Source organism: Tubulanus polymorphus, chromosome 6 (assembly GCF_964204645.1).
Source record: "Tubulanus polymorphus chromosome 6, tnTubPoly1.2, whole genome shotgun sequence".
In the NCBI taxonomy this organism is placed as follows: Eukaryota; Metazoa; Nemertea; class Palaeonemertea; order Tubulaniformes; family Tubulanidae; genus Tubulanus; species Tubulanus polymorphus.
The window spans coordinates 18,219,352-18,246,267 of NC_134030.1; the positions used below are offsets into that span (position 1 = coordinate 18,219,352).

General features: G+C 37.7%; 3 protein-coding genes and 1 non-coding gene across 9 annotated transcripts; 3 read left to right on the plus strand and 1 right to left on the minus strand.

Annotated features, from left to right (window-relative positions):
- The first annotated feature begins 590 nt into the window (after positions 1 to 590).
- Positions 591 to 2,611, plus strand: LOC141907814 (uncharacterized). Its single transcript, XM_074797555.1, has 3 exons — positions 591 to 878; positions 1,316 to 2,096; positions 2,592 to 2,611. The coding sequence occupies exons 1-3, from the start codon at positions 591 to 593 to the stop codon at positions 2,609 to 2,611; spliced, it is 1,089 nt and encodes a 362-aa protein (XP_074653656.1).
- A 2,966-nt stretch (positions 2,612 to 5,577) lies between these two features.
- Positions 5,578 to 20,748, plus strand: LOC141906978 (uncharacterized). 6 transcript variants are annotated; one of them, XR_012619441.1, is made up of 4 exons: positions 5,578 to 5,701; positions 6,321 to 6,650; positions 17,829 to 18,367; positions 18,465 to 20,748. XR_012619441.1 is itself a non-coding variant. In XM_074796493.1 (4 exons), the coding sequence occupies exons 1-4, from the start codon at positions 5,614 to 5,616 to the stop codon at positions 12,322 to 12,324; spliced, it is 492 nt and encodes a 163-aa protein (XP_074652594.1). In that variant the 5' UTR covers positions 5,578 to 5,613; the 3' UTR covers positions 12,325 to 12,513. The 6 variants fall into 6 exon arrangements, 2 of the variants coding, with proteins under 2 accessions (XP_074652594.1, XP_074652596.1); XR_012619442.1 differs by having other exon boundaries at positions 17,829 to 18,280; XR_012619443.1 differs by having other exon boundaries at positions 17,829 to 18,280; positions 18,835 to 20,748.
- Positions 20,749 to 24,063: 3,315 nt separating this feature from the next.
- LOC141907815 (DBH-like monooxygenase protein 1) lies at positions 24,064 to 26,458 on the plus strand. The gene is made up of 6 exons (XM_074797556.1): positions 24,064 to 24,201; positions 24,301 to 24,403; positions 25,014 to 25,186; positions 25,357 to 25,482; positions 26,177 to 26,268; positions 26,371 to 26,458. The coding sequence occupies exons 1-5, from the start codon at positions 24,064 to 24,066 to the stop codon at positions 26,228 to 26,230; spliced, it is 594 nt and encodes a 197-aa protein (XP_074653657.1). The 3' UTR covers positions 26,231 to 26,268; positions 26,371 to 26,458.
- Trnap-ugg (transfer RNA proline (anticodon UGG)) lies at positions 24,554 to 24,625 on the minus strand. Its single transcript has one exon. It is a non-coding gene; the product is annotated as a tRNA-Pro (tRNA).
- Positions 26,459 to 26,916: the final 458 nt, after the last annotated feature.

The following is a 26,916-nucleotide window of genomic DNA, read 5'->3' on the forward strand; positions in this document are numbered from 1 at the left end:
TATAGAATGGCAGTAATAGAGGTTTTCTTGATGGATTTTATACTCAATTTCTAGCAAAGATCATGTTGGTCCATGAGGAGAGGAAAATATTGCGAATATCGAGATGATCTGCATTATTGGTCTTACCCAAGTCTGTCCCAACTCACTGTCTGTATCGAGAATATAATTGGGGATGCTGCGGTGGATTCAAATATCTGATCTCACAAAGCGCTGACAAGGAGTTCAACTATTCTAAACTTTATTCAGACTTTAGTGATTTTCACATCATAAACACAACAATTCACTGAATATATTCCACATACGGTTGATAAAGAAGGCATGACCCCCTTCGGCCAAGTTCCTTCAGAATGACTATCGCAGCTGAGCCCTTTTTCTTACCTACAAAATGAATAAGTATCAATTCAGTTGTCTGTTAGTGTTTGAATAGCACAGCGTTAGAGAGTTATTTTTAGCTACATCTGTAAGCTAAAGGTCATCTGACCTCACTCATAAACCCGGAAGTCTAGCAAACAATCATGCCAGTCACTGTAGAATGAAGTAAACCTTATCGCATATACTTACAAAATAAGGTATTTTTGGTAATTTATATAATGGGAAATGACAGAAATAAACTTTGTTGTTATGGATTGTGCAATAACGATGGTCGTTACCCAGACAGACCAGCGATGCAAGGAGTTTTTTTCATAAACTTTCCGAAACCGAAAACTCAACTTGACAAATGCAAGCGATGGATACAGTGCTGTGGTCGACCTCATGATCAGTTCAATGTGACTAAGATTTCAAAAAACACGTTCATATGCAGCAAACATTTTGTTGGGGGAGAGGGGCCAACTTCAGATCACCCTGATCCAATACCAGCAACAGCAACTACTGACCAGGTAAAGTACTCTTATTATTATGAAAATATAAGTACATAAACTGGGCCTCTATTGTTCTCATAAATGGCAAATGATAAGTAGAAATCGTTAGCAATGAATTCTTAACATTTCAAAAAAATAATAATTAACTTCTGATTATCATATTATTATTCAAGGTGGAAAAATTCTGTCGCAAACGTCGCAAGGCCCCTACACCTCGTGGATCAAGTACTCCGACGAGTAAAAGGAAACGACTAAATGATGAACGAGATGCTGCTTTAAGTCTCCTAGATTTGAGTTCTATTATAACAACCCAATCTGAAATTAATGACGCTGAAGTTTCAGCCCAAGAGTTTTTGGATTCATCGGTAAATTTCTAATATAGGGCCTATCCTATTTACCTAAGTAACTTCATATGCATGACTGATTTTAATGGGCAAAAACTTTCTGAATTCCAGATTAAGACTGTGGGTGCGCAGACAGATCCTGTTTCATGCAGACCTTGCGTTGAAAGGAATGAAATTGGAGTTCAGACTATTTATTCAAAATATGAACTGCAATCAAAAATTAGCACTATAGTTATGAAAAATAACCTCAATATTTCTCAACCATCAAATTTATTTGTTGAGGATAATCAACCATCGTTGAGTCTTCAAAAACTGAAAGAAGACGACAAGAAAATGAAATATTTCACTGGGCTGACGTATCTTCAGTTTGAGGCTCTTTTCAACTTCCTTGGACCAAGCGTCAATAATCTCAGATACTGGAATCGCTCTTACAAATGTGACAAAAGTCCGATGACTTCGATGCGCAGGACAAAACCTATGGACGAACTATTTATAACATTAGTGCGATTACGACGAGGCTTTTACTTTCATACGATGTCATTCCTTTTCAAATTATCCGAATTCAGCCTGCGGTCAATATTTACAACATGGTTACAATTTCTTTACTGTCATTTTAATGATATGCGTTCTGTTATGTTTCCTGACCGTACCGTTCTCCGTCGTTTTCTACCAAAATCGTTTAAGGGATTCAAGAATGTAAGATGCAGTGTCGACTGTACTGAATTCTTCTGTGAAATGCCTCGAGACTTCACTAGACAAGGAAATTTATATTCCAACTACAAGCACCATCACACATTTAAGTGTCTTATTGCTGTGGCCCCAAATGGAACAGCTGTATTTGTTTCCAAGTTATTTGAAGGCGCAGTGAGCGATCGAGAAATATTTGAAAAATGTGGGATTCTTGATTATTTAAATCCGGGTGATCTCCTCTTGGTGGATAGGGGATTCACTGTACAGGATCTATTGCTCTCTAGACAAGTTGATATGAATATCCCACCATTTTTACAGGGTAGAGATAAACTGACACCACAGGAAGAATTGTTGACAAGAAAAATAGCAAAATCTAGGATTCATGTTGAACGGTTCAATGAAAGAATGAAAAAATTTAGATTAATATCCGGTGTTATGCCACTTAGTATGACACCCTAAGCCACCCAAGCTGTATTTGTTGCCTGTTGTCTTGTCAATTTCCAAGAACAGCTAGCAATATAGAAATTGTACAATATAAATATGTATATATCACGTAAAATTTTTATTTCATACATTTTAATGCAATTAACAAATCTGAAATACATGTATATTCAAAATATAAATGTACAATATATGTTGAGAATATACAAAATGAAATTATTATATGAATACATGCATTTATGTTCATTTATTTCAGCTCAGGATAAATGGGATTAGATTTCTAGGCACTCTCATTTCAAATATTTCTGGAGCAATGACAACATTCCATAATTTCAAATTTTTTTCCATGATATCATTAATCAATTGGATATCGGGATAAATCTTTTCAACTGATGGTGGTCCTTTTGATGACCAGAGAACAAAATCACACCATTTGAATCCAGTAACACCTAACTGATACTGGATTTGATGGTAATATTGATGGGAGTGTTTTAGCATTAACTTATCATTTTGGATTTTAAAACACGCTGACTGAAGAATCTTACTCTTGATGCTTCCATTCTCGTAATTCCTAACAAGATCTTCTACAGAAATACTTTCCAGAATCTTGAGGATCTTTATTTCGATTAACCCATAATTATTATTTTGTGAATCATAAACTAACCCGTCGGGACTACAGGCTAGTTGAGGGTAAGTGCCGGATACCCATAGCCCTGTCTTTGAGACCACGTAATGAGGATTAACGGAAGCGTAATCCAATCTGGCTTGATCTTCGAAGTCAATGCCTCTTTGCATGTAGCTAGTTGTTATCTGATCCAAATTCCAAATTTTCTTTTTGATGAAATTTGATACCCGTCGCAAGACAGCAGAAGACCAGCCACAGTGCGTGCTTGCGTCCCATATCATGACCGCTTCTTTGGCCGTCGAAGCTGTCATTCTCATATATCTATGGGAAATCCATGTTTCGGTAACTGATTGGTCCTCTGTATTGTCTATCATTATGGAATGTAAATTTTCTAATTTTCCTGAGGGGGACAGGTTGTACTTCAATTGGCACAATAACTGGTGAAGTGTGTCTCGCCTGTCATCTGTCAAAAGGTAATCATTGTACTTATGAATAAGTACAGTTTCCCACATACATTTGACATTTTTAGCCTGATTTGCCTTTTGTAAATCGCGCAGAAATCCGTTAATTGCTTCATCCGAAACAATCCGTTGATTTAGAGGGCGTGGATCGAAGTTAATGACCGCATTTTTGCGAGTTGATTTCGTCGACTTATAAATGGCTTCATTAATACAAGATGGTCGTTTTTTTCTGCCTTTTTTCCACTGACATGGTAGGTCAGTACACGCCGGGCTGTTTTGTCCAACATAATCCGTAAGATTAAGTAGTAATGCAGCAATATGACTGCACCTACTTGAAGCTGATGCTTTACAGTGACAACTGGCATCACGGACAGCCCCACTTGCCATTGATAAGGTCACAGTAACACTATATTCAATGTCTTTCATTGATGCCTGTATAGTGGCTTTATAATGACAAACATCGCCTGATACCTTCACTTTGATCGGACTCACATTGTCTGATGACACATACTGACGTCCCCTTCGTAGTGACTTTTCAGTCACAATCCCTGTAAGGTTGCCATCATCATCATCATCCCCATCATCGCAAACACCAGTAACAGACAATGTTGGCATGGATTCCACTAACCAGTGGTAAGTATGTCCATAATTGAATAGTGGTGGAAGTTCTAAATTAAAATCTTTCCATCCAGTAATCGGCAGAATCGTAAAATGTCGCATTGGAGTCTGTTGACTCGTTAAATCACTCAATTTTTTTCGTACCATTTTCCTTTGTCTATCTTGACATCAATTTCAACCCCCATGGCTAACGCTTCTTTGCACCTGAAAACAGAAGATATCAAAAACAAGTTTTAACAACCGTTTTATATTTCATTTATGAATGTGTAAAATATTTTGGAAGGAAATTTGTTCAAAATGTTTCTAATCAGTGGATGCTCTGAATGAATATTTCAGTATAGGCCTATACCTCCTATCACTCCAAACTAAGTTATAAAACCCATCACTTTCTTCAAGTGTGATGGAATAGATAATAATGAGATATATCATCAAAATATGTAAAAAGTACTTACCGCTGGATAAGGTCTGCTCTTCTACCACTCAATCTGAGGCCTCTACATTCTAACCAGCGTTTTAACTGAACATTGGTGTGTTGCTCTATCTCTGCAGATAGTTTAGCACCCGGTACGTCATCTTCAGTTAATTTGATAATTTGAATTGAAGCCATTTTTAGTAATTAAATCGATTGTTCGTATGTGTACACTATAGAAATACTATGTCTTGCAGTGAAAGTTTGCCAGACATCCGGGAACTGCAACACACGTGTGTACTTTAGCACTGGGTAGTGACGTAGCTCTAACGCTGCGCTATTGTAAAATTCCATTGAACTTAAGATGAGATATTTTAGATATTTTGCAAGATTAACTGAAAGTGTATTTCCTTGCCAAATGAAATTGAAGATGCTGAAATTCTAAAATTTCTGACTTAAACATTTTTAAAGTATTATAGAAATTAATCTTTTTTTTTTGTTTTTTTCACAGTTATCAAAGAGGATAAAATGAAGAGTGAAAGTATTGATGATTTTAATTTAAATCGAAGATATTTCTGCGATACTACAAGGCCTGCAGTTAGTTTGATTTAATGAGTTAATTATTTTCTTCTACCTAAAACAACTAACAGTTAACAGCCATTTTAATTCAAAATATCATAGATAATAAACTTTAATAAATTCTTATCGAAATTTATAATTGATAAATAATTCCAATAAACTTAAAAAATATTTCAGAGCATGTAGTTTTAGCGAACTCAAATTTTTCTGAATTTAAATTTGAAAACTTTATTATTTCTAAATCAATTGAGATGATAACTAATTCAAATCAAATAATTATTAAATCAAACTGGGGGTTTTGAACTTTTAATATTGTTTGAATAATTTAAAGAATAATTAACTTAAATCAAACTTACTGCAGGCCTTATCGCGGCAATATCGTTCATAACTTCATGAAAGGGACTATCGCCTATAGGGCTGCTACGGTCAGCTCAGAAAGGTCCGACACTTTTTTCATCAAATGTTTTTACTTTTCGCTTCCTCCGTTTGCACGCGGATATATTAAACATTATCATCTAAATAATCTGTTAAACTTCCTCAACCAGAGCGAGTGTTTTAGATGTGAACCAATCCTTTCGATATCACGATGACGAGGACAAGTTTGTTCTTAATAATCTGCACGGTTTTATTTCTACTGGGGAATTTATACATTACAGAAACATCTGGAGCTATAAGTAAGTAACTGCGGCTGTCATTACTCGTCTTAGTAATTATATTTCTATCGGATTTGCGAATTCAACCGATGACGTCAGATTCAGTGCAGTAGATGATAGATTTACTACAGGCCCTTTCACATGTTATTGACAACAGATCAGGGGCTAATTTTATAGACTGGTATTAAATTTAACTCGGGGTTCAATTCCAATTCATTTTCAATTAATTTAACCCAGGGGTTTAAGTTAATACCAGTCTATAAAGCAGGGCCCTGGGGCCAGTTGCGCAGTCATGACTTAAGTCCAAAAGTGGTCTTAAATCTTAAGACTGGTCTTTAGTTGTTAGATTAGCTATAGAACGAAGTTGGTCTTAGACTGGTCTTAAGTCTAAGCCATGACTATGCAACTGGCCCCTGGAGATTTACAAAGTATTCGAGTCTGTCTGTCATACTTTATTTCACATGAAGTATGTATATCTTGATGTCTGGTTGAATAAACACGAGTCTTCTAGCTCGAATCGATTACATTAATTGCTTTCCAGTTAATTACTTAATTACTTAATTAATTACCAGTGACTTTTCGGAAATGAATCCGAAACGGTTAAAATTTGCAATACATACATATATATGTATTTTTTCAGTAATTCATTCGATGCCTGTCCCTGATCCTGATGGAGGACCCGACATAAAAAAGGAAGAGGAGCTGATTGAATATACTTGTATAACAACAAGTGTCGGAAATTCTTCTACTGTTATATTCCAACAGAAGAGAAGAGGTTCTGAACAATGGGAAACAATTCCAGACGAAAAGCTTAACAGAACTCAAGACCTAAAGAATGTTAATTCCGTTAAGCTAGAATTCAAAGCTGATTTCACACTGCACAATGGTACAACATTTAGATGTCTAATAAAGGAAAACCAAACAGATCCAGAACCTATTCAATTTGATCTAATCGTAGTTCATCGATCTGGTAAGTAGCAGTTTGTGTAGCTTATTGAAATGTCTAATGTCTGGTGTTTGTAGTTCATTTTCAATTGAAAATGTCTCAGGTGAAGCACTGAACACATGTGAAGAGTGGACGACCAGTTTTTGAAAGTGTTCTGATAAAATGTCTAATGTCTGGTGTTTGTAGTTCATTTTCAATTGAAAATGTCTCAGGTGAAGAACTGAACACATGTGAAGTGTGGACGATCAGTTTGTGAAAGTGTGCTGATAAAATGTCTAATATCTGGTGTTTGTAGTTCATTTTCAATTAAAAATGTCTCAGGTGAAGCACTGAACACATGTGAAGTGTGGACGATCAGTTTTTGAAAGTGTGCTGATAAAATGTCTAATATCAGGTGTTTGTAGTTCATTTTCAATTGAAAATGTCTCAGGTGAAGCACTGAACACATGTGAAGTGTGGACGATCAGTTTTTAAAAGTGCGCTGGTAAAATGTCTAATGTCTGGTGTTTGTAGTTCATGTCTCAGGTGAAGCACTGAACACATGTGAAGTGTGGACGATCAGTTTTTGAAAGTGCGCTGGTAAAATGTCTAATGTCTGGTGTTTGTAGTTCATTTTCAATTAAAAATGTGAAGTTCTGAAGTAGTGATTTGCATATCAGTAGGTTATTTAAAAGAGGTAAACCAATTCAGATACATTTCAATGCATTCTTGAATTTATAAAAATATCCTCAAATTGGCAGCCCTACGATTCAATGTCAAATTAATATCTCTGTTTAACGGATGATTATAGCTGGTTTAATTTGGTGTAGCTTCCTCCTTGATATGCGTATTTATTTATCCATCTATCTATTTCATCTCGGTACAAAAAAATATCTTGTGTCAACTATTTTACAAAGATATCTAGTTTAAACAAATTGCCCTCTCCAATTCAAGGTCGTTGGTTTTTGATTCGGTATATTTGATACGCTGGTAACATTCCGGTCGATATAATGCTTCATTCATCACCAATCTCATCTTTTATTTATCTTTCTTCTATTTCTGTTGTTTATCCAAAATTATGCAATTTAAAAATCGGCTACTTTGCATGCATTCTCCATACGTTATTAGATAACCACCAATCAAGACGAAATGAATGGAAAATTCATTTTACGTAGCAAAATGAGAAGGTCTCGCGCAATGGCCGAGTGGTTTAAGCCACCAGTCGCTGGTCTCGTCAATCCAGGGTTTGAACCCTCAAACCCTGGTGGCGACAGAGTTTCTTGGTCGGAGGTTCTTCTCTGGTCCCCTCTCCCTCAATTGGGAAAAAGAAACATCGAACCCGCTAATAATGCCCTGCGTGGCGCCTAGCGGGCTGTAGGTGTAAAAAAACTGTATTTTTTACTGGGTATTACAGGAAGTATTGCGATTATTTTCATTCATTGTCTCAATATTTCATTCATTCATTCAATTCTCATCGACAGTTCTGTGCGTTACTTTTCATTTTTTGTCGTTGTTGATTTCATGCAAATAGTTTTTAAACCTCCGGTTCGCAGATCAGATATTTTGAATTTAGAATCAGGAAATTTCTTGACACATTTATCGAACAGGTGATGGAGTAATCCCGAAATCGATTTGTGTCTTGTTATGTCTAATTTAGAAATTGCTACCGAAGATTTTACTGTAGTTTTTGTCGTATAAAAATGTTTTCCGATTGAACCAGTAAACAACACAAATTTCTTTCTAGTTCCGTGATATAAATTTATCTCTGAATATTCCTAAATTTTGCACTATATCTACTATCGAAAGTCCATTTCAAGAATGTTTAGCTTCCTCATTGCCCCGATTATGTTTGAGAATAGAGAATTGAAATTACTAAAAGAACATACAAATAATTGTGTTTCAGCATTTAATATTAATGATAAAATTGAAATATATAACAGAACTGTATATATATAATTATAATATATTGATGATATATAATACAACTATTGAGTAGTATTCATGTTTATGTTATCTATTGACCTATTTGGGCACCCCATCATTTAGTAGGGTCTTCAAATAGACTCGGGGTGCACTCTCAATAAATTCAATGTGCTCAGTGTTCTATATGGTAATCATGTACGCACTTAGAAATCAAATCAATTCATTCAAAGGCAATTTGACAATTCCGCTAAAATCCGAAACAGAAGTATATATTCATATTGCATCACGAAGGTCGCCGATATACCAACGAAAGAAGAAGGCGTGGACGTTTGTGAAATATATATATATATACATATGTATATTCATATAGCTCTCAACATACAAGTAGTTTCAATAAATTGTCAACCGTAATTAGAGTTAGAGTTTGATTGGTCGATGCTGGCTGCACCTTCAGTACCCCGCAACCGCACAAACCCCACTAATCTTTACACAGCCATCGTACTGGCTCCAACTACGATAAACGGAACTTATCTATGGTTTTACCTCGTATTCGCCGGTCTGTGTTTTATTCTCGGACTCGTCGGTAATCTCCTCATCGTGATAGTTTTGCGGCGACGTAAATTATGGCGACGTTCTTTTAGTCGTATGTTCGTTCAACTAGCGGTCTGCGACACTCAGGTTCTCGGCTGTTACTTCATGAAATACATCAACGTTATATCTTATACATTTCACGGAAGGATACTGGTCAAACCGTCAACACGTATGCAATGTATACTCTTTGGTTATTTTATATCAGGTGGACTCTCGTGCAGTCCGTGGACGCTGGTCCTCGTAGCCACCGAGCGAATGTGTGTCGTTCGTTTTCCGTTTAGAGGTCCTCGTTTCTGGAGCACGGATACCGCTTCTAAACTCTGTGTCTCCGTAATATGCTTCGTAGCGCTGGGCTTTAGCTATTTACTTGTAACTATCGATGTTAGTGACAATGGTTGTGTCTATATAGATATGCCCCTGCTTACGTCCATCCTTGCCTCGATAGGTCCGTTTATGCTGTTAACCATCATGTCCGCGATAACATCTATCACGTTATTCAGAAAAAAAGGTGGCACATCGGAAACAACTCGAGCATCGAAATACTCGAACCAGGTAACCGTGTTGGTTCTGTTACTGTGCGTCTTTTTCATGGTTACAACATTCCCGACTTTTATCATCAACCCTTTTGTCCTGAAAAATCCAGAACTAAAAAACATCTTCGCCGTCCTCAACGATATTTTAATGATGAATTATTCGTTTAATCTCTACTTGTATCTAATGACGGGAAAAGAAATCAGAAAAGAATTGTGGAACATGATTTTCAGAAAGAAACGCAACGTATGTCAAATCTTAGTTTAAAGACACTCGAAGCACCATCGCGGAAACAATATCTATATCAGCACCGGCCATGTCTTCTATCTAATTAATTCAATTAAACAAGAAATCCGTATACGCTAAATTAGAACATTAACTCTACGTCTTTCTTTCCTCATTTCTAATTTATCCAATTAAGTAAAAATGAATCTTATTCTAACTTTTTAATCATACGGAACATTTAATTAAAGACACACCGACAACTTCGAAAAATTTCCTCTCGTTCTCCGCCCTTGAACTATCAAACTGCTATCCGACGTACAACCGTCAGTCAGATGATGATAATATTCAAATAGAGCGTATTTGTTGAAAGTGTATTTAATTCAGTGACGAATTTACCGAGGAAAAATCTATCTTTAAGAAAATCTGTGTCGAAATTCCAGTGTTTGCGATACCTAAAGTATCAATACTTCGTAGCAAATATACAAATCTGATCCTGAAAATTAGGATGATGCTCCCTGGTATACAGTGAACCCACGATGTACCACCCTCCCATATACCGCCAGGTTCAGTCCATGCACCCCGCTTTACCGCCATACCCTCTAAACCACCAAAATCGTTTTGCACCGATATGGGAGGTATATCTGGGGTCGATCGTATTGATAAGAATGAGCATGTCCGCAACTGTTAATGGCAAATCGTCTACAGTACCTACGAAATAGATTTTTCTGTTTACGATGTCCTCAGATTGTTTTCGTCGAGTTAGAAACCAAGTCTGGCTCTATAGCTCTGCTCAAAGCAGCCATGCACCACTCCAGTTTATATATCCTCATCGAATCGTTTACAACAACGAAATACATTAGAAAAAAAAACATTCAAATTTTTTGAAAATCTATTCGTTTGACAAGATATACATTTACACAATTCTCACATCTTCCAGAATATTTGGGGTGAAAATTGTATGTCTTTCTCCAAAAATTTTGCCTGAAATCAAGTAAGTTTGGAAGCATACGAATATTTTGAACATAAGCAAATGAAAATGTTTTGCCAATGAATGAAACTTATGAAATCGTGGTTCAAATTTTCTTAAGGTGGTCATCTGGGTGGAACTTCGTTGAGTGTTCCGATTTACCTTACACAATGCCGTACTATTTTGGACTGAGGAAATAAAGCAATTCAGTGGGAAACTGAGTTAATCAAGACATGAACTTTCTGTCCATACATGCTATTATATACAAATGTGATTGTCACCTAAACAATGCAACGACATGTAAAATATACATATACATACATTTATCATTACTTTCATCATGCATGCAGCATTGATTTACATTTTTCCCAGACAGACACAGGTTGACGGTAAGATTATCCGGACGTTCGGTAGAAGTAAGCCTCTTAAAACCGTATGAAAATCATTGCGCTAAACACGCCCGATTTACCCTCTGTTCATCGACATTCTTTAAAAAGCAGGAATGTATTTGACACGCGAGCTTTGAATCTTATCACTCAACAAACATGAAGGTTTGTACCACGAATATCAACAGGAATCAGAATTATTAGAACTGTTAGTAAACTGTAGGTCTGTGTTGTATACATTGTTCGAAAATTGGTCATTTTTACAGATCTTCGTTTTGGTTGTCGCAGTCGTTTTACTCATTTCAGGAGTAGTTTCCACCGAAGGTAAGCGAATTAGATCTTATTTGGATCCTCGTGATTTAATCATAAAATGATAAAAACTAATTGTATCGAATCCGATATGTACATGTATCTCATAAATAACCAACCAAACTCTCGGTTTTCATTCCATTCTTACCGATAATTGATTATGTTGATAATAACGATAATCAAACAATTACTAGAAAATGGCATAACGTCAAGCGTGTCATCACGATAAATTAAAAGTTAAGTTTTTCCTTTGAAGAGTGTGAGAGCTAACAAAAATCAAGATTTCCGCTTGTGGCCATGAGCGAGAAAGCTGCAGTAAATCATGTACCTATCCATAACTCAAGCCGGGTTTAAAAGGAAATCGCAGGTCATTCGATGTGTGTAGACCGCTAACAGCTGACTGACGCGAGGACTGAGACGTGCATGATTCACTAATGAATGAATAGTAAATTGTGATTTTAGAGAAAAATATGTGGTGGTGAAATGGACTAGGTGATACTAAAACAAAGTATCATTATCGTCAATTAAATCATCGGAGGATGTCATAGGTGACTATAGCGCTCTACACACATCAAATAATGCCCATTTCATTAAACTTGGTACGGGGTACGAGGTCACTGAATGATATGATTTGATATTGTGCCGGTGTGGTTAATATCGCTTGTTCCCGTCATTCCGCTACAGTACAACGCCCGGTTAAAAAACCGTTTTCCAAAACAATGATCGAGTTAGCACAATTTGAAAACGATACTGTTTTTTTCTATCTTTCAGAATTATCTTCTCATAGAACCAAAAGGCGTTTTCCGTGTACGTGCGCTGACGGTAAACGAGGTGTAAGATTCTATGAGGTCGGTTGCGGCGATGGATACCACAAATGTGGTTATAGATCGTACTATAACCCGACAACTTGTTGCTCCAAATAAGGGATCTGTTATGAGTCGATAATTCGACGATTCTAATGAATAAAGGATATCATTTCAATGCAATTGATTATCGGTCTGTTTTTTCGTTGATTTTCCTGGTTGATATACGTAGTCGCTAAAATATCGAAAGTTTGCTGCTGTTCTAGAATGAACTAACCGATGTTTCGGTTGGTCTGATACAGCGGCAAACTGTGCCGATGATTGTTTTGCCTGCAGGTGCGATGGGAAGCCGCAACGCTATTGTGGCAATCGATGATTCCTCATGTTGCAAGCAAATATCCGCCGGGTGTCGCTAGTGTAGATGATAAATCAATCTCGTATATGTACGACGTTCGGAAGCTTTCTCGGTTAATGAAGACATAAATCTGAATTGCTTATTTACAAGTATCGACATCTTTAAAATTTCTCTATTCTGCATCGGAATGCAGAGCTTAACTAGAAAATGACGTCGATAGGATGCTCTTCATTATAACTATTGTTGAATAGTTTATCGTTTCCAAATGAACGCGTTGTTTTCTGTAAGATCGTGAATTCGATTCAAAGCGCACGAGATACTGTAGAAAATGTTATTGTTGCAACCAGCGTAGTTAGGTTTATATTTTGTAGCAGATTATACTGCTGCTGCCTGGCAGTAACATATTGAGGTCAGCTAATCATTTGGCAACGCGGAAATCTGCGTTAACTTATTGTTTTTAATAGTGCGTGGATATTTTGGTGGAAAAGTATCGACTTTCTAATCTCCAACACGTATCCAGCTAGCACAGCGACGTTGGAATGACGTCAGATGATCGTCGCCGACTGACCCTACCGACGTCGGAATTTCAACATCAACTAGACGTCAATTCACCAGCTCATATCGACCTTTTTTTCAAAATTTATGAGCATTTTACATTTTGAAAGCACTGTTGCATTGTGTGTTAAATAAAATTGAGATTGTGTGCCAATTTGCGATTCTATAATTTTTTTCTCTATACGTCATCATTTGCGACGTTGGACAGTCGTCTGAAAATGACGCCATTCCGATGCTGGGGTCATGACATTGAATGAAGAGTCACTCTAACTTCTTTTGCAGATGTTACGTCTAATCAACTTTTAAAGACTTCAATTTGTTTAAAAAACGAAAATAAACTTTAAATCGTTTCGGAAGTCGCGTGAATTTTATTTGTAGCGCGCGTGGGATTCGACTCTACAATGGTGAATACTTGACGGTCTCGAACGGTTGCGAACTAGTACAAACCATTAGCGAAAGTAGAAACCGGCACGCCGTGAGAAATTCTTTTGTCGTATTGTATGGTAAATTTTCGCATTCATAATCTTCTTCCATCCGCGCAAGCATTGAAGAGACCGACAATAATAAGGGGTAATAGCTAACAATTGTTTACGGAGAATCTTTATATCGCTAATAGTTAGAGAAAATCACAGTATTTTAAAGCAGTAGGCCTATCACCAAAATAAATCCGGGCCACGGCTCGTATTCGTAATTACCTTTTTAATAGGCCTAACCCTCTTCCCGAGTCTAAGCCACGTTTTAATCGTAAAATAACTTCTTTCAAAACTCTTGGTTAATTGGTGAACAGAAAGATTAGATCTGTTGAGACCTCCTTATATGGGCTAGGCCTAAAAGCCTTGTTTGTTTTTCCCGTTCACGTTAAAATAATTCCATCTCATCTGGCTTTTCTTGCTTCGCTCTGCTGAAATGTCATTTGAAAGAAAAAAAAAATGACACTACTGTGTCTTCTTGGACAAAGCGCCGGCAAATATTGGCTGAGGTTAATCAAATAATGCAGTCATTTACAGATGATGAGAGTAGACCTAACAACAATGGTTCTGTTTTAAATGAAAACCAGAGTAATGAACTCTACCTCATCACAGCCCATCACACCTGAAATGAACTCAAATGAGATTCCTGACCAAAGTGGCTGCGATGAAATTTATTTCACGATGTTCGACAATAGTATTGATGACACTGACAATGTCAGTAGCGGTGATACACCTAATCCAGGCCTACTGTATTCCAGTGGTGATGAATCCGATTCCCGTCGTTCTAATAAAACTGATGATCACAGTTTACAAGATAGGTTAAAGGAGTGGGCTGTCAAAAACTCTATTTCGCATGTTTCAATGTCAGAACTTCTGTCCTTATTACAGCCATATCACCCTTATTTACCTCGCGATTCTCGCACCCTTCTAAAAACGGCTCGTTCCAATTCATACGAAATATTATCTCTCTCCGGTGGGTCATATTTTCATTTTGGTCTACAGAGGTCACTTTGTCTTTTGATTGAAAATCTAGCCACCCGGTTTGTAGTATCATGTGAGCTAAAATTACTAGTTAATGTTGATGGCAACCCTCTTTTTGAAAGTAGCAAAGCATTTTGGCCTGTTTTATGAAGCTGATTCTTCGGAACAATTTAGAAGGAACAAAAATTTTCATTGCTGGCTTATACTTTGCACGCAACAAGCCTACCGATACTAAATTCCTGGACCCATTTATTAATGAGATGGTCGACCTTGAGCGGAATGGCTTTTTGTACGATGAAATGCGATATACAGTATCTTTATCCGCAGTGATATGTGATGCACCTGCACTTGCATTTGTCAAACATATCAAAGGCCACAATGGTTATTATGGATGCAGCGAGTGTAGCATACCAGGTACCTGGGATACTAAAATGATATTCAACAATAGCAATTATCCATTACGTACCGATACCAATTTTAGATAAATGTCTGATCAGGACCACCATATTCAAGGGGTTTCTCCTTTTACACGCCTCCCTATAGATGTGATTACGCATTTTCCTCTGGATTATATGCATTTGGTTTGTCTTGGAGTTGTGAAACGGCTGATTAAGTTTTGGTTGAATGGTCCTTTAAACTGCAGGATGCCATCTCACATCATTGCGAGTATTTCTCAAAAAATTATACAGTTGTCGAAATTTGTGCCATCAGAATTCAATAGAAAAGGCCGGTCGTTCTCTGAATTAGCTTACTGGAAAGCAACAGAATAAAGATTGTTTCTTCTGTATACTGGAATTGTGGCACTAAAATCTCAGCTGCCTGAAGAGTTATATAGGAATTTTCTAATCCTTAGTGTTGCTATTTGGTGCTTATGTCACCCTACTATGTATTTGTCTCATTCTGATTATGCCAACAGCCTCCTTTACTTATTTGTGGATAGTTACTCAACAATCTATGGAAATAAGGCTATGGTTTATAATGTTCACAACCTGATTCATATTTCTGATGATGTAAAAAAACATGGAAATCTTGATGATTATTCAGCATTTCCATTTGAAAGCTATTTAGGACGCATTAGAACAATGTTAAGAAGTGGAACCGATCCTCTTCAGTAGGTCATAAGGCGCATACTTGAACGAGATGGGTCAGCTGACAAGTCTACTCATTCTTCCAGCATTCGTCCCCTGTCTGACGTCATAGTGGGCCCTTACCCATAAATAGAGGTGATTTAAATGTGGTCTTAACACAGTTAAAAAAACTGAAGATCAATGGATATGAACTGAAAACCTCAGTTCCATCCAGACAATTGTATTCAAATTGGAAATGAAATTGCTCTTGTGAGAAATATACTCGAAAATAATGACAACATGTATATGGTGTATGAAAGATTCTGTCAGTATACTGACTGTTTTTCCTATCCATTGTCATCTGCTCACCTTGGTATTCATTTGGTCAGCAAGTTAGCTGGATTCGTATCATACACTCCTCTGTCAAATTTTACAGTTACAGATAACAGCCGTTTAGCTGGTAAAACACAGGCTCGAGGGACCAAATGTCCTGACGGGTAAACCATATATGAACTACGAAGAACGTGTTTCAGTGAGCAATATAGTATGAGTGGACACTCAGATTAATTCTGTACATAATTTATAGTTGATCAGTTTCATGGTAGGATAAGTACTGACAGGTACTAATATTCATTCGTGATTTGTACTGTAGAAACATAATACATGTGTTGATTACCATGGATTACTGATAATAATAATACTCGCGACAATTTGATACACTTGATTTGATATGTGATGCACTCGGTTTGATATTTGATTTGATACACTTGGTTTGATATTTGATTCGATGCACTCGGTTTGATATTTGATTTGATGCACTCGATTTGATATTTAATTTGATACACTTGATTTGATATTTGATTTGATACACTCGATTTGATATTTAATTTGATACACTTGATTTGATGCCCGATTGGATATGAATACATTACATTAACTCGGTAACTACCAGGATAGATCATAAATTGATTTCCATTTCACGTATTGTACAAATTGTGTATTCGAATTTTCCTAGGTCGTTTTGTTATTTCTGGACATTTCGACTAAAAGAACTCTATTTAGAATCGCTCTTCCCCAGCGTATGATTTTACTTACCCGCTCTGTCAGCAGTTTCGTGATGAATGTATGAATAATATGGCCGGAATAATATAGAAATTGCATCGATTTTTCGTAAAAAAACATGTTTTGACGGCAAATATGAATGAAGCGTTTTAGCACTTAATTTTAACAAATATTCCATAGGTGCGGTTGGGTGGAGGACTGTTAACATAATTGTTACGTATGAAAGCCCCGAGGTATGGAAGCCCTAAACGACCGATTGCGACATCACCACTTATGTTTTACGAAATTTATGTTTGAAGACATTACGGGTTACGATTTGGACGTTTAACGATTGGCCACTACAACAGTTCGGTTGTTCAGAACTTCATCAGAGATATTTTCAAAAAAGAAACTGATCATCCACGTTCACATGTGTTCAGAACCTCACCTGAGACATTTTTAATTGAAAATTAACTACAAACACCAGATATTAGACATTTTATCAGCACACTTTCAAAAACTGACGGTCCACACTTCGCGTTCGCGTTGTGTTCAGTGTTTCGCCTGAGACATTTTTAATTGAAAATGAACTACAAACACCAGATATTAGACATTTTATCAGCACACTTTCAAAAACTGATGGTCCACACTTCACATGTGTTCAGTGCTTCATCTGAGACATTTTTAATTGAAAATGAACTACAAACACCATACATTAGACATTTTATCATCGCATTCAAAAACTGATCATCCACCCTTCACATGTGTTCAGTACTTCACGTCTGACATTTTCAAATGGAAATTAACTGCAAGCACAGGAACAAAAAAAGCCTCATATATTTGCATGGAACATCTATCCAGAATACAAACAATATTTCGAGTTTAATCAACTATCGAGTTTAATCAACTATCTTTTGCGAGAAATCAATAAACCTCGTTAATAATTTTAATGCCTACGGAAGGACACTCCTATTGTAAAACTGACAATCATGGATTTATTCTTTATCTATCTTATTTAGAAGGGACAACACGAAACTGCGTGCCGCATCGTACCCGCTACCGGAACCGACAATAGAATCCTCCCTCGGCAGGGATTCGAACCAGATGGCATCGAGAATGCCACGGTACGAAACCCTGCCACACTAGACCGAGTGCGTGACTTAGATGTTGTCATTATCAGCCAATCAGGAATCACGTCTTATTCTAGCTCAGGTTTTCCCATATATGGTTCATCCGTGTAATTTATCTAAGTGATTATACAACAAGCAAACTGATTGGTGCCTCAGGTTTTCGTGCGGCAAAGCGGCGCATGTACCTGCGCACCGGTCTATTGTGGCAGGGGTTCGTGCCTCAGCAGTGTAGCGATGCCATCAGGTTCGAATCCCTGCCGTGGGAGGATGCGGGAATGGCTGTACATTATCTTTCTGAATATCACGAATTAACAGAAAATGAATAGATTGGTTATCATCAGGTAAATGACTTCGATATCAACAAATACAAGTTAATGAAAAAATATCCCGAGTTAGAATTGCGCCCTACCGCCACCACAAATTAGTAGGTAATTTTCCGAGACTTGTGTCAATGTATGTTCGTGAAACGACGCGGATTGCGGCTAACTCTTAACATTGCTTAAAAATTCTTACCTTTATTTTCAGAAACTAGTTGCCATCATTGGTCGAATTTCAAAGGGGCTTCATATGGACGCCCATTGCCTAGATAGGTTTTGCAAAATCGGAAAATCTAAAATTATCAAATAGTCAAGATTGGTAGTCATTGTGTATGGGCTAAAAAGATACCATGTTTTTCAAGGGTCTGAGGTCCAAAATGGACCCAGCCAACCGATATCTTTTCGCTATCTTAACACAAAAAAAGGAAATTGTTGGTAGGTTGAAATTGACTCGCCATAAGGTGGACCGTTGTTGTTTTTTTTTACTTAAGAAATGAATACCATTACCAGAAAATGATGCACATATGAGACCTGTGGTTTTTCCCTGGATTCTTCGCCGATTTATTTTTCTCTTTTAGAAAAACATTGGAAATTGGCGCTAGTATGAAATTGACACGCCAAGTACACAGATGAGCTGCAGCCCGTCCGCCCAAGAAATAATAGCCTTATTCTATTTGATTACATTTTCAAAAGTGTTTATCATCAGCTAGCTCTGAGCTGTCGCAATTGTTGAGTTTTGAAGTGCCGGTTGAATCCCATAGTTATCGTACCAGTTTCAGGTTAGAATACAGTCCGCTGGAAAAACTAACTTTGTCCAATCATCCGACCGTGCAAGAACGAAACAAGCCTCTGAGTGATCGAGTGATTTTTAGAGAATTAAACTTCAAACAACTTCAGAAGTCTATCATAAGTCATAAGACGACCGTATTGCCGCGACAGAATAGATTTATTTTCGATACCGAACAAAATGTGAACTTGCAAGATGTTCATATCACCCTCGTTCAATTTTATTGACAATCCTTCGAACACATAGCTGGTTTCATATTGACGCATATAACATCGTTCCATTTACCATTACGTCGATACATTTCAACGCAACGTTCGACCATAGGACGACCGAACAACCATCCGGCTACACTCGGCTCTCCGGGGGCCCAATTTCTGAAATCCTGCAAGCAGGTAATGAAACAATTTCCTTATGATTCAAATCTGAAGGGGTCGACCTTGATATTGGAATGGACACTCAATTCGAAAAAGGGCAGGCTCAAGAGTGCGGGCTGTGAGCGAAACATTGGTAGGAGTTCTGGTGGGTCTCCAACAGAAAATTTATCAAGACAAACAGTCGTTGTTTTTGGCATTAATAAGGACTATTTGGATTAATTTGTAGTCTTTTTTAAATTCCCTTTGCAAATAATCTTTTCCGGTCTTATTCAAGAGTGCATTCAAATTTTGAAGGAATGGAGCCGGCCCTCGTATACGTCAAGATGTTTTCCCTTGTGTCAAAGAGCGGTCGCAAGCACGCCGGCCAAAACAAAAGGCACCCATTAACAGTTGATGTGACTGACCTACTGCCTTCATTGTCCGCTAGATGGCAAGCTAGTCGAAGTTGGCTGCACTAACTGTACTATGGCATGATTTAAAACCGCCTTACCGTCGTTGAAATAAAACAATAACTGCCCTAACACGATAGATCGTGGAACTTTTTGAAACATTTTCTTTCGCAAAAAATCCCCCATGTCTCGAGCAAATTAGGTTCTTTATTCGCCGACGAAAGGGTTGATCGAAGCTTCTTTGATGTGTATTTTAACGGTACAATGTCATATAGGGCAATGTTATTCCTAGAAACGACGAATTTATCGTAGCGAAGTTAAATGATGAGGCTTGTTTCCTAAATCCAAGCCAAACAGACGGCACGTCAGCGGGTATTAGACTTAAAATGACGACAGCATCGTGTAAGTTAAACCATGGTCGCCTCTCCCCGTACGAAACAGCATATCAGGCGCCGATCCAGGATGTTTTCCAGGTTGGGGTTCATAAAAATGTTAATATAACACTGCCGACAAAAATTTCTAATGATAGGGGGCCTATACGGCATAATATTGTTTGGCCGAACATAAGATGCTATGGTACCGATTATGTAGTACTGTTGGCCCGTTTTGTCTCAGGTACATTCCTTTAAACGATTAAAAATTCCGATTAAAACGATTAAAAATTTCGATTAAAACGATTAAAAACGTTTTTGGTAGCCTGCATATTTCGACATGTACATACTCTGAGCTACATCATTTTCCTCCAAGCTATCAATTTTGGCCAGTGCCGAAGACAATGGGAGCGTTGCACCGAATTTCCCGGAAAAAACTTGAAGCATTTCGTATTTCCAGCCGGGCTCCAACCGTCATCACAAACACACGCTGAAACTAGATGGATCGAGAAGATATACATTATCATCCGTGTAAGATGGATGACGAGATAAAAGTCGTGCACTGATTCAGTCAACACTATCAGCCACCGTCAGTACCCCTGATGATGGATTATAGTATTTAGCCGAAACGTTGCTCAAAATAAAGTCTCATCTATCCAAGAATTTTTCATTTTCATCTTTGACTGAATCATTGTGAGATTTCTCTCGTCACGCTCACATTTTATTCATTACGACGCAACGATTAGCGATGACTTATCAGCAAATCATCAGCAATCCAAAATGTCCCGCTCTCATCTGCTATTCCCTCCTCTTTTTTTAAATGCACTCATCAAAAAGACCCTTTTTCTCGTTTAAATGTTAATCAATAAGGCCACACAAAGAGTTACCCTTGTTTCACATCAGCCCCTTTTTGGAAAAGTGACGAGGACGGCGCGTAATCATTTTTGTTTCCCTTTTTTAAAAAGAAAATATAGAGGAAGTTCCAAAGGTGATGAGGGCGAATTTTTCTATTTTTTAAATGGGGAATTTTTTTGCGTTAGCGACCGTGAAGAAAACATAAAAGAGTGTCCCAAAGTGGTCTTAAATCTGAAAACTGGTCTAAAGTTGTTAGATTGGCTATAGAACTAAGATGGCCTTAGACTGGTCTTGAGTCTAAGCCATGACTATGCAACCGGTCCCAGGTAATTAAGTCCAAACCTCAAACAATGTAGACACTGAAGGCCCAATCTTATTCTTCCGCTCCTTCGGTTGTGAAATACGAGCTCGAAAGGTTGAATAAACTCGAAATTCAGTCTATTTTAGTCCATTAGTCTTCGGCCAGGGTATCGATAATCCCTAGACCAGACTACCTGGGACCCAGTTCCAAAGTTGTGAGTTAGAGTTAACTCTGAGTTAAAATTAGTTCATTTTTAATGAGTTAACTCAGGGTCAAATCTTAACTCCGAACTGTGGAACTGGACCCTGATACGTATCTCTCATTTTAGTAGTTATCGCCAAAAGTCCAGCGGTCTCAAACTAAGTATAGTTTGACGTCGACAATAGTAGCTCAACAGACAGTGAAATAGAAATTATTCTGAATTCAAGAGTATATATTTCGATAATTTTGGAAAACATCAGTAATCGAGCTATTAAGAAATATACGAAAATATTCCCAAATGGTTATCGTAGATCAGGAGCCTTTCGCCTTAGTTTTCCAATCAAAAGACAAAATTCATTATATTCCTCTGTCATGCTTTTTTTTCATTTGAGAGCTTCGCTCGATTAAATAATTTTCAGGAAGTTTTCAAACATAAATGATGGATTGTGTCCCTAAAACGCCGTTATCTCTGCCTCACGGTTATATAAGTGACAATTATATTTGTAAATTTTCCTGCCGTTGTAGAACAGACCAGAAATAAAGTCGATATTATCAGCTTCATATTCGACGAGATTTTTTCTTATGTAATCTGAAACTGAAGGCATGGACATTTTTTAGCTATTCTACTTAAAAACATTGTTAACAAAAATATATATGAAAAATATAGGTCTTATGGATGTTGGGTGCGAACAATGAATATTGAGTCGATAATCAATCAGGGAGCTACGGAAAATCATCGTGATAATTACTTCTACGGATTTGTCCATATCTCGCAAAGCTCCCACGTATAGTTAATTAGCATTTTTTTGAGAGTCAGTCGCGCGCATAGATTTGGAATTAATTTTATCGATATATGATTCATTGCAAGTGCTAGCTTTTAATGAGGCATCCTTGGGACGAAGTCATCTTTCTTTCCAATTTCCTGAAATAAATCACAAAATCAAATTTCGATTCTGTATCTAATCATATGTTGTTTTTTTTTCGACCGGCGGCCAGTTATATCCGACTTTCTATCGCGAAATTAAAAGCTAACATAGCTAGCACCTAGTTTCTAATTTCTGCCTAGTGTTGTAAGTTGACCCGGCCGTCCGCCTATACATGTGTAAGAACCGTAGCTAACCATAACAGTTATTGATATGAACTACTTGCAAATTGTATTGCGGCTTAAAAAATGACCCGGTCGATCAGCAAAAAAAGGGATCATTTTTAGCCAAATACATTTTTCATTAAATGTTGATTATAACGAATCAGATTCAAACTATATTCAAAAACTTTTTGCTTGTAAAATCCTTTAACATCCAGTATAACTTACTTACCCGTTCGGTCAGCAGTTTCACGATATGTTAAATGATTATTGTTTAGTATCATGTATACACGCTTGGTAACGATTTTGCATTAAAAAAACATGTGCACTGAGCAAATATTGGTGAGGAGGCTTTTTCGGCACTTGATTCGAGCAAATACGCGCTAATTTCCAAGAACAGTTCAGTTAGTTAGAATAGTTCAAAAATGCCATTTCCGCGCACCGTGGCAGATTCGATTTTACACTTAACGTTCGATAAACTATTTTCTATGGAAGGCGAAAGCCACCAAAACATGGTTACATGTTATTCGATAATCAAAAGGTTTAATTAGATGATGAAAACATACAAAAAGATAGTGAAAACATATAAGACGGTGATGAAAACATGAAAAACTGTCAAAAGGTGATAAAAGGTCAATTGATGGTATTTTATCATTTTTTCATATTTTAACACCTTTTCATCTTTTACCACCTTTTCATTATCTTTCAACGGTTGCCAATAGCAACCATTCGATGATACTACTAACGCCATCTGTGCATATAGAGGCTATCAATCCATCTATTTCTGATAAATAGTAGATACGAGTTCCAATGTCTCTACTCCGCACTCTGTTGTCAGGCTATAAGCTTCGAATCCCAAACAAATTGAATATGATCACGTTCGAGTCCCTTATTATTTAATTAATCTTAACAAAAACTTTGCGTCAACAATTGTGATGCCCTACTTACTCTGGTGCGCCAAAATGAACTTTCAGAGAAAATTGGACGTTTTTTCGTTTTGGTGTTCTGGCGTTCTGGCGCCCTCATTTACATACCAGGAATTTTACACTTCTACAAATTCGGATTTCATACAAATTTCCCGCGTCTAGTCCAGCGCCGGTCTTTTTCGAATAACATACCATGACCACGAGGGAGGGAGGGAGGGAGGGAGGGAGGGAGGGAGGGAGGGAGGGAGGGAGGGAGGGAGGGAGGGAGGGAGGGAGGGAGGGAGGGAGGGAGGGAGGGAGGGAGGGAGGGAGGGAGGGAGGGAGGGAGGGAGGGAGGGAGGGAGGGAGGGAGGGAGGGAGGGAGGGAGGGAGGGAGGGAGGGAGGGAGGGAGGGAGGGAGGGAGGGAGGGAGGGAGGGAGGGAGGGAGGGAGGGAGGGAGGGAGGGAGGGAGGGAGGGAGGGAGGGAGGGAGGGAGGGAGGGAGGGAGGGAGGGAGGGAGGGAGTTTTACGTACATCATATGCTGGTTAAGGAATGTCGTAACAATAGATTGAACGATTCAGTTTTATCTGTCCATGGAAATGAAAAGTCACCACGCGTGCGGCGTTTTCTAAATGGTTGTTGGACATACGCTGCCGTTTTTTCCGTTGAAGCTGACGTAAGTTATCATTAGTTATCCGATGAATGACCGGCTTTTCCTAAATTCTAATCTTCTAAATCATATATTTTCATTTTCGCTCATATTTCCGTATATCAGGCGATCGTCTTTCCGAGAGACACTGGCGTATCGATTGGAGACACGTCCGACAGTGTTTACAACCGTCTGGAAATACATTACGACAACCCGCACAGAAAATCCGGTGCGTAGAAGAATTAGTTTTCGAAATATTTATTTGTCGTGGGACGTCAATCAACCTGCATTTAAGAAAAGCGTATAGTTCGGGGCTGGCCGGTTCATACTGTCGCGGGATCCTTTGATAAAGAAAAACAATAAAAAAGATAAAACATTTGGGCCTGTCCGGGATTTGAACCCGGGACCTCTCGCACCCAAAGCGAGAATCATACCCCTAGACCAACAGGCCGCATTGATGGGTTAGATGCCGTTACAGTTAGTTGTTCTGATAAGATAGATCAACGCAGATCAATCTGTTACCATCAATCGATCAATCGATTATGGAAGCTTGTTTATCTGTGGGTTTTATCTCTATTAATACCAAAACATGTTAGATACTACATCAATACACATTATGAAATGACGACGTAAAACTTCGCAATGAATTGTGTGCAAGTAGAGTAAAATATAAGTCCCACAATCTCGAAATCGAAAAACGTAGATATCTTAATGTTAGAATTTATTAGAATTCAAATTTTCGATATTTCACTGAGAACCATCGTAAGGAATGACTATTATACAGCATATCAGAGTTCAAACAACTGGATAAATGATTATTATCGGATATGATATTGCAGGTTTATACGATACATCAGGGCTGCGATTTACATATACGTCGAAACTGCGTAAATGCGACGTGGGTTTAATGACGGCTGGTATGGATTTTGCTGAGCCACTTTCTACAGTTATCCCTCCGCGCCAAGAAAAGTTTAAGTATCGTGGATTTTGTCCACGAGGATGTATAGAAGGGGTGAGATAATAGTTGTTCTTTCGAATGTACTACAAAATGCACGTATTGCAAAGCGTTTTTTTTCAAATTCTAAAGAACGTAGTGAAAATGCAGTCACCTCCCTGATGCAGTAAAAAAAACAACGACAAAATCCAGTATTTGATGTTAGAAAATGAATTCATTGATTGCAGGCGTTTAAAGAGTACACCGGCGATGAAAAAGAAGTCAAGATTGTTTCAGTGTTCGGACATGCGCACTTAGCCGGAGTAGGAATTCGCATACGTCATTTCCGTGACGGTCTCGAGTTGCCATTCCACGTAAGTCAAAACTACAAGTCAACCGACTGACATCGGGTAAGCAATAACTTCAAAAACTGATCAAGTAAACTGACTGATCTTGATCTTGGATTAGTGAATACTGCAAATGCAGTAAACCGACCGAGGTTACAATATTGTAGCCTCGGTCAGTGTATGCAGATAAATCCGCGCAAGTCAACCGACCTAGGTTACAATATTGTAGCCTCGGTCAGTGTTCCACTGATGAATCATATATTTGCCTCAACCTAGTCTGCCAGGTTACTTATTGCTTTGTCTTTATCCTGGCCCAATCATAATCGTATTTTTTTCAGCTTTACAACTGATTCCACGAATTTAATAATTCCATTTTCGAATAATAATGTGTTATACACATATTAATTGCAGCGTATTTTCTGCAGCAAGAAGACCTACATGAACTCACCGATTAAAATTCTAATCAAATCTTCTGACTTCTGTGCCAGATGCTTAAGTTTAAGTTACTAACTACACCGCGTACAACAATAGACCTCGGCTCTTGAAATTTAGCTTTTAGAATTAAATATCGTCGTCGGACGTCAGACACACTTCAAAATATGTTGTTTCTATTATTTTGCCATCTGTGATTTATTGATCGCCTCTAGCACTCGACAATTTTACTTTACATAATTGTTGAGACTACAATGGATACTTGATCATGCTTGTACTGTCTTGATAGGACAAAGGGAATTGCTCGACACGTGACGGCGACTATAAATTCTCCTTGCTTTAATCAGGGATTCAACTAAGGCATTGACTACGTCGTAAGAGGTAAGTTCGGAAAAATTCCTTCGATTTTTCGATAAGATCGAATTAATTTCAACGAATCGAATGCAATGGTTTAATCATCGGCGTTCGTTTCGACTTTTGCAGATCTGTTCTTTGCTTGTTTGGTCAATATCTGAAAAAATGAAAACGACTTCATTGATTCTTACTTTTCTAATCGCTGTCGTTCATAAAGGTAAAACTAACCTTGGAATAAAGTATATAAATAAAAAATCTTAATATATTCCTAAAAGAATCGAAACTTTCATATATACCAATTAATCGATTATATACGCGTTGTAAGTAAACCAGACATTGCACTTTTACTGTTTTCACATATATGGTCAGTGTCCCACACTCCATAACATTTATAGGTCCATCAAATTTGATAGTTGCTAATGGCCAAAAATTTCATTAATTTCCAGGGAACACGCATAACATATATCTATTTTCAAAATCTGAACGCATAATGCATCTTTTCTTCAAATATTTTCATGTGTGAATAAAACATCAAAATAAGTTGCTGATAGATCACCAATAAAAACTAGTCCGTAAGCTATCATCTAAGCTACCTATCACCCTTTTAAGAATCAAATCTTTATTTAAGCATGGTGTTGTGATGAACTTCCAAAGACTTGTATAGATGCCGGTGCC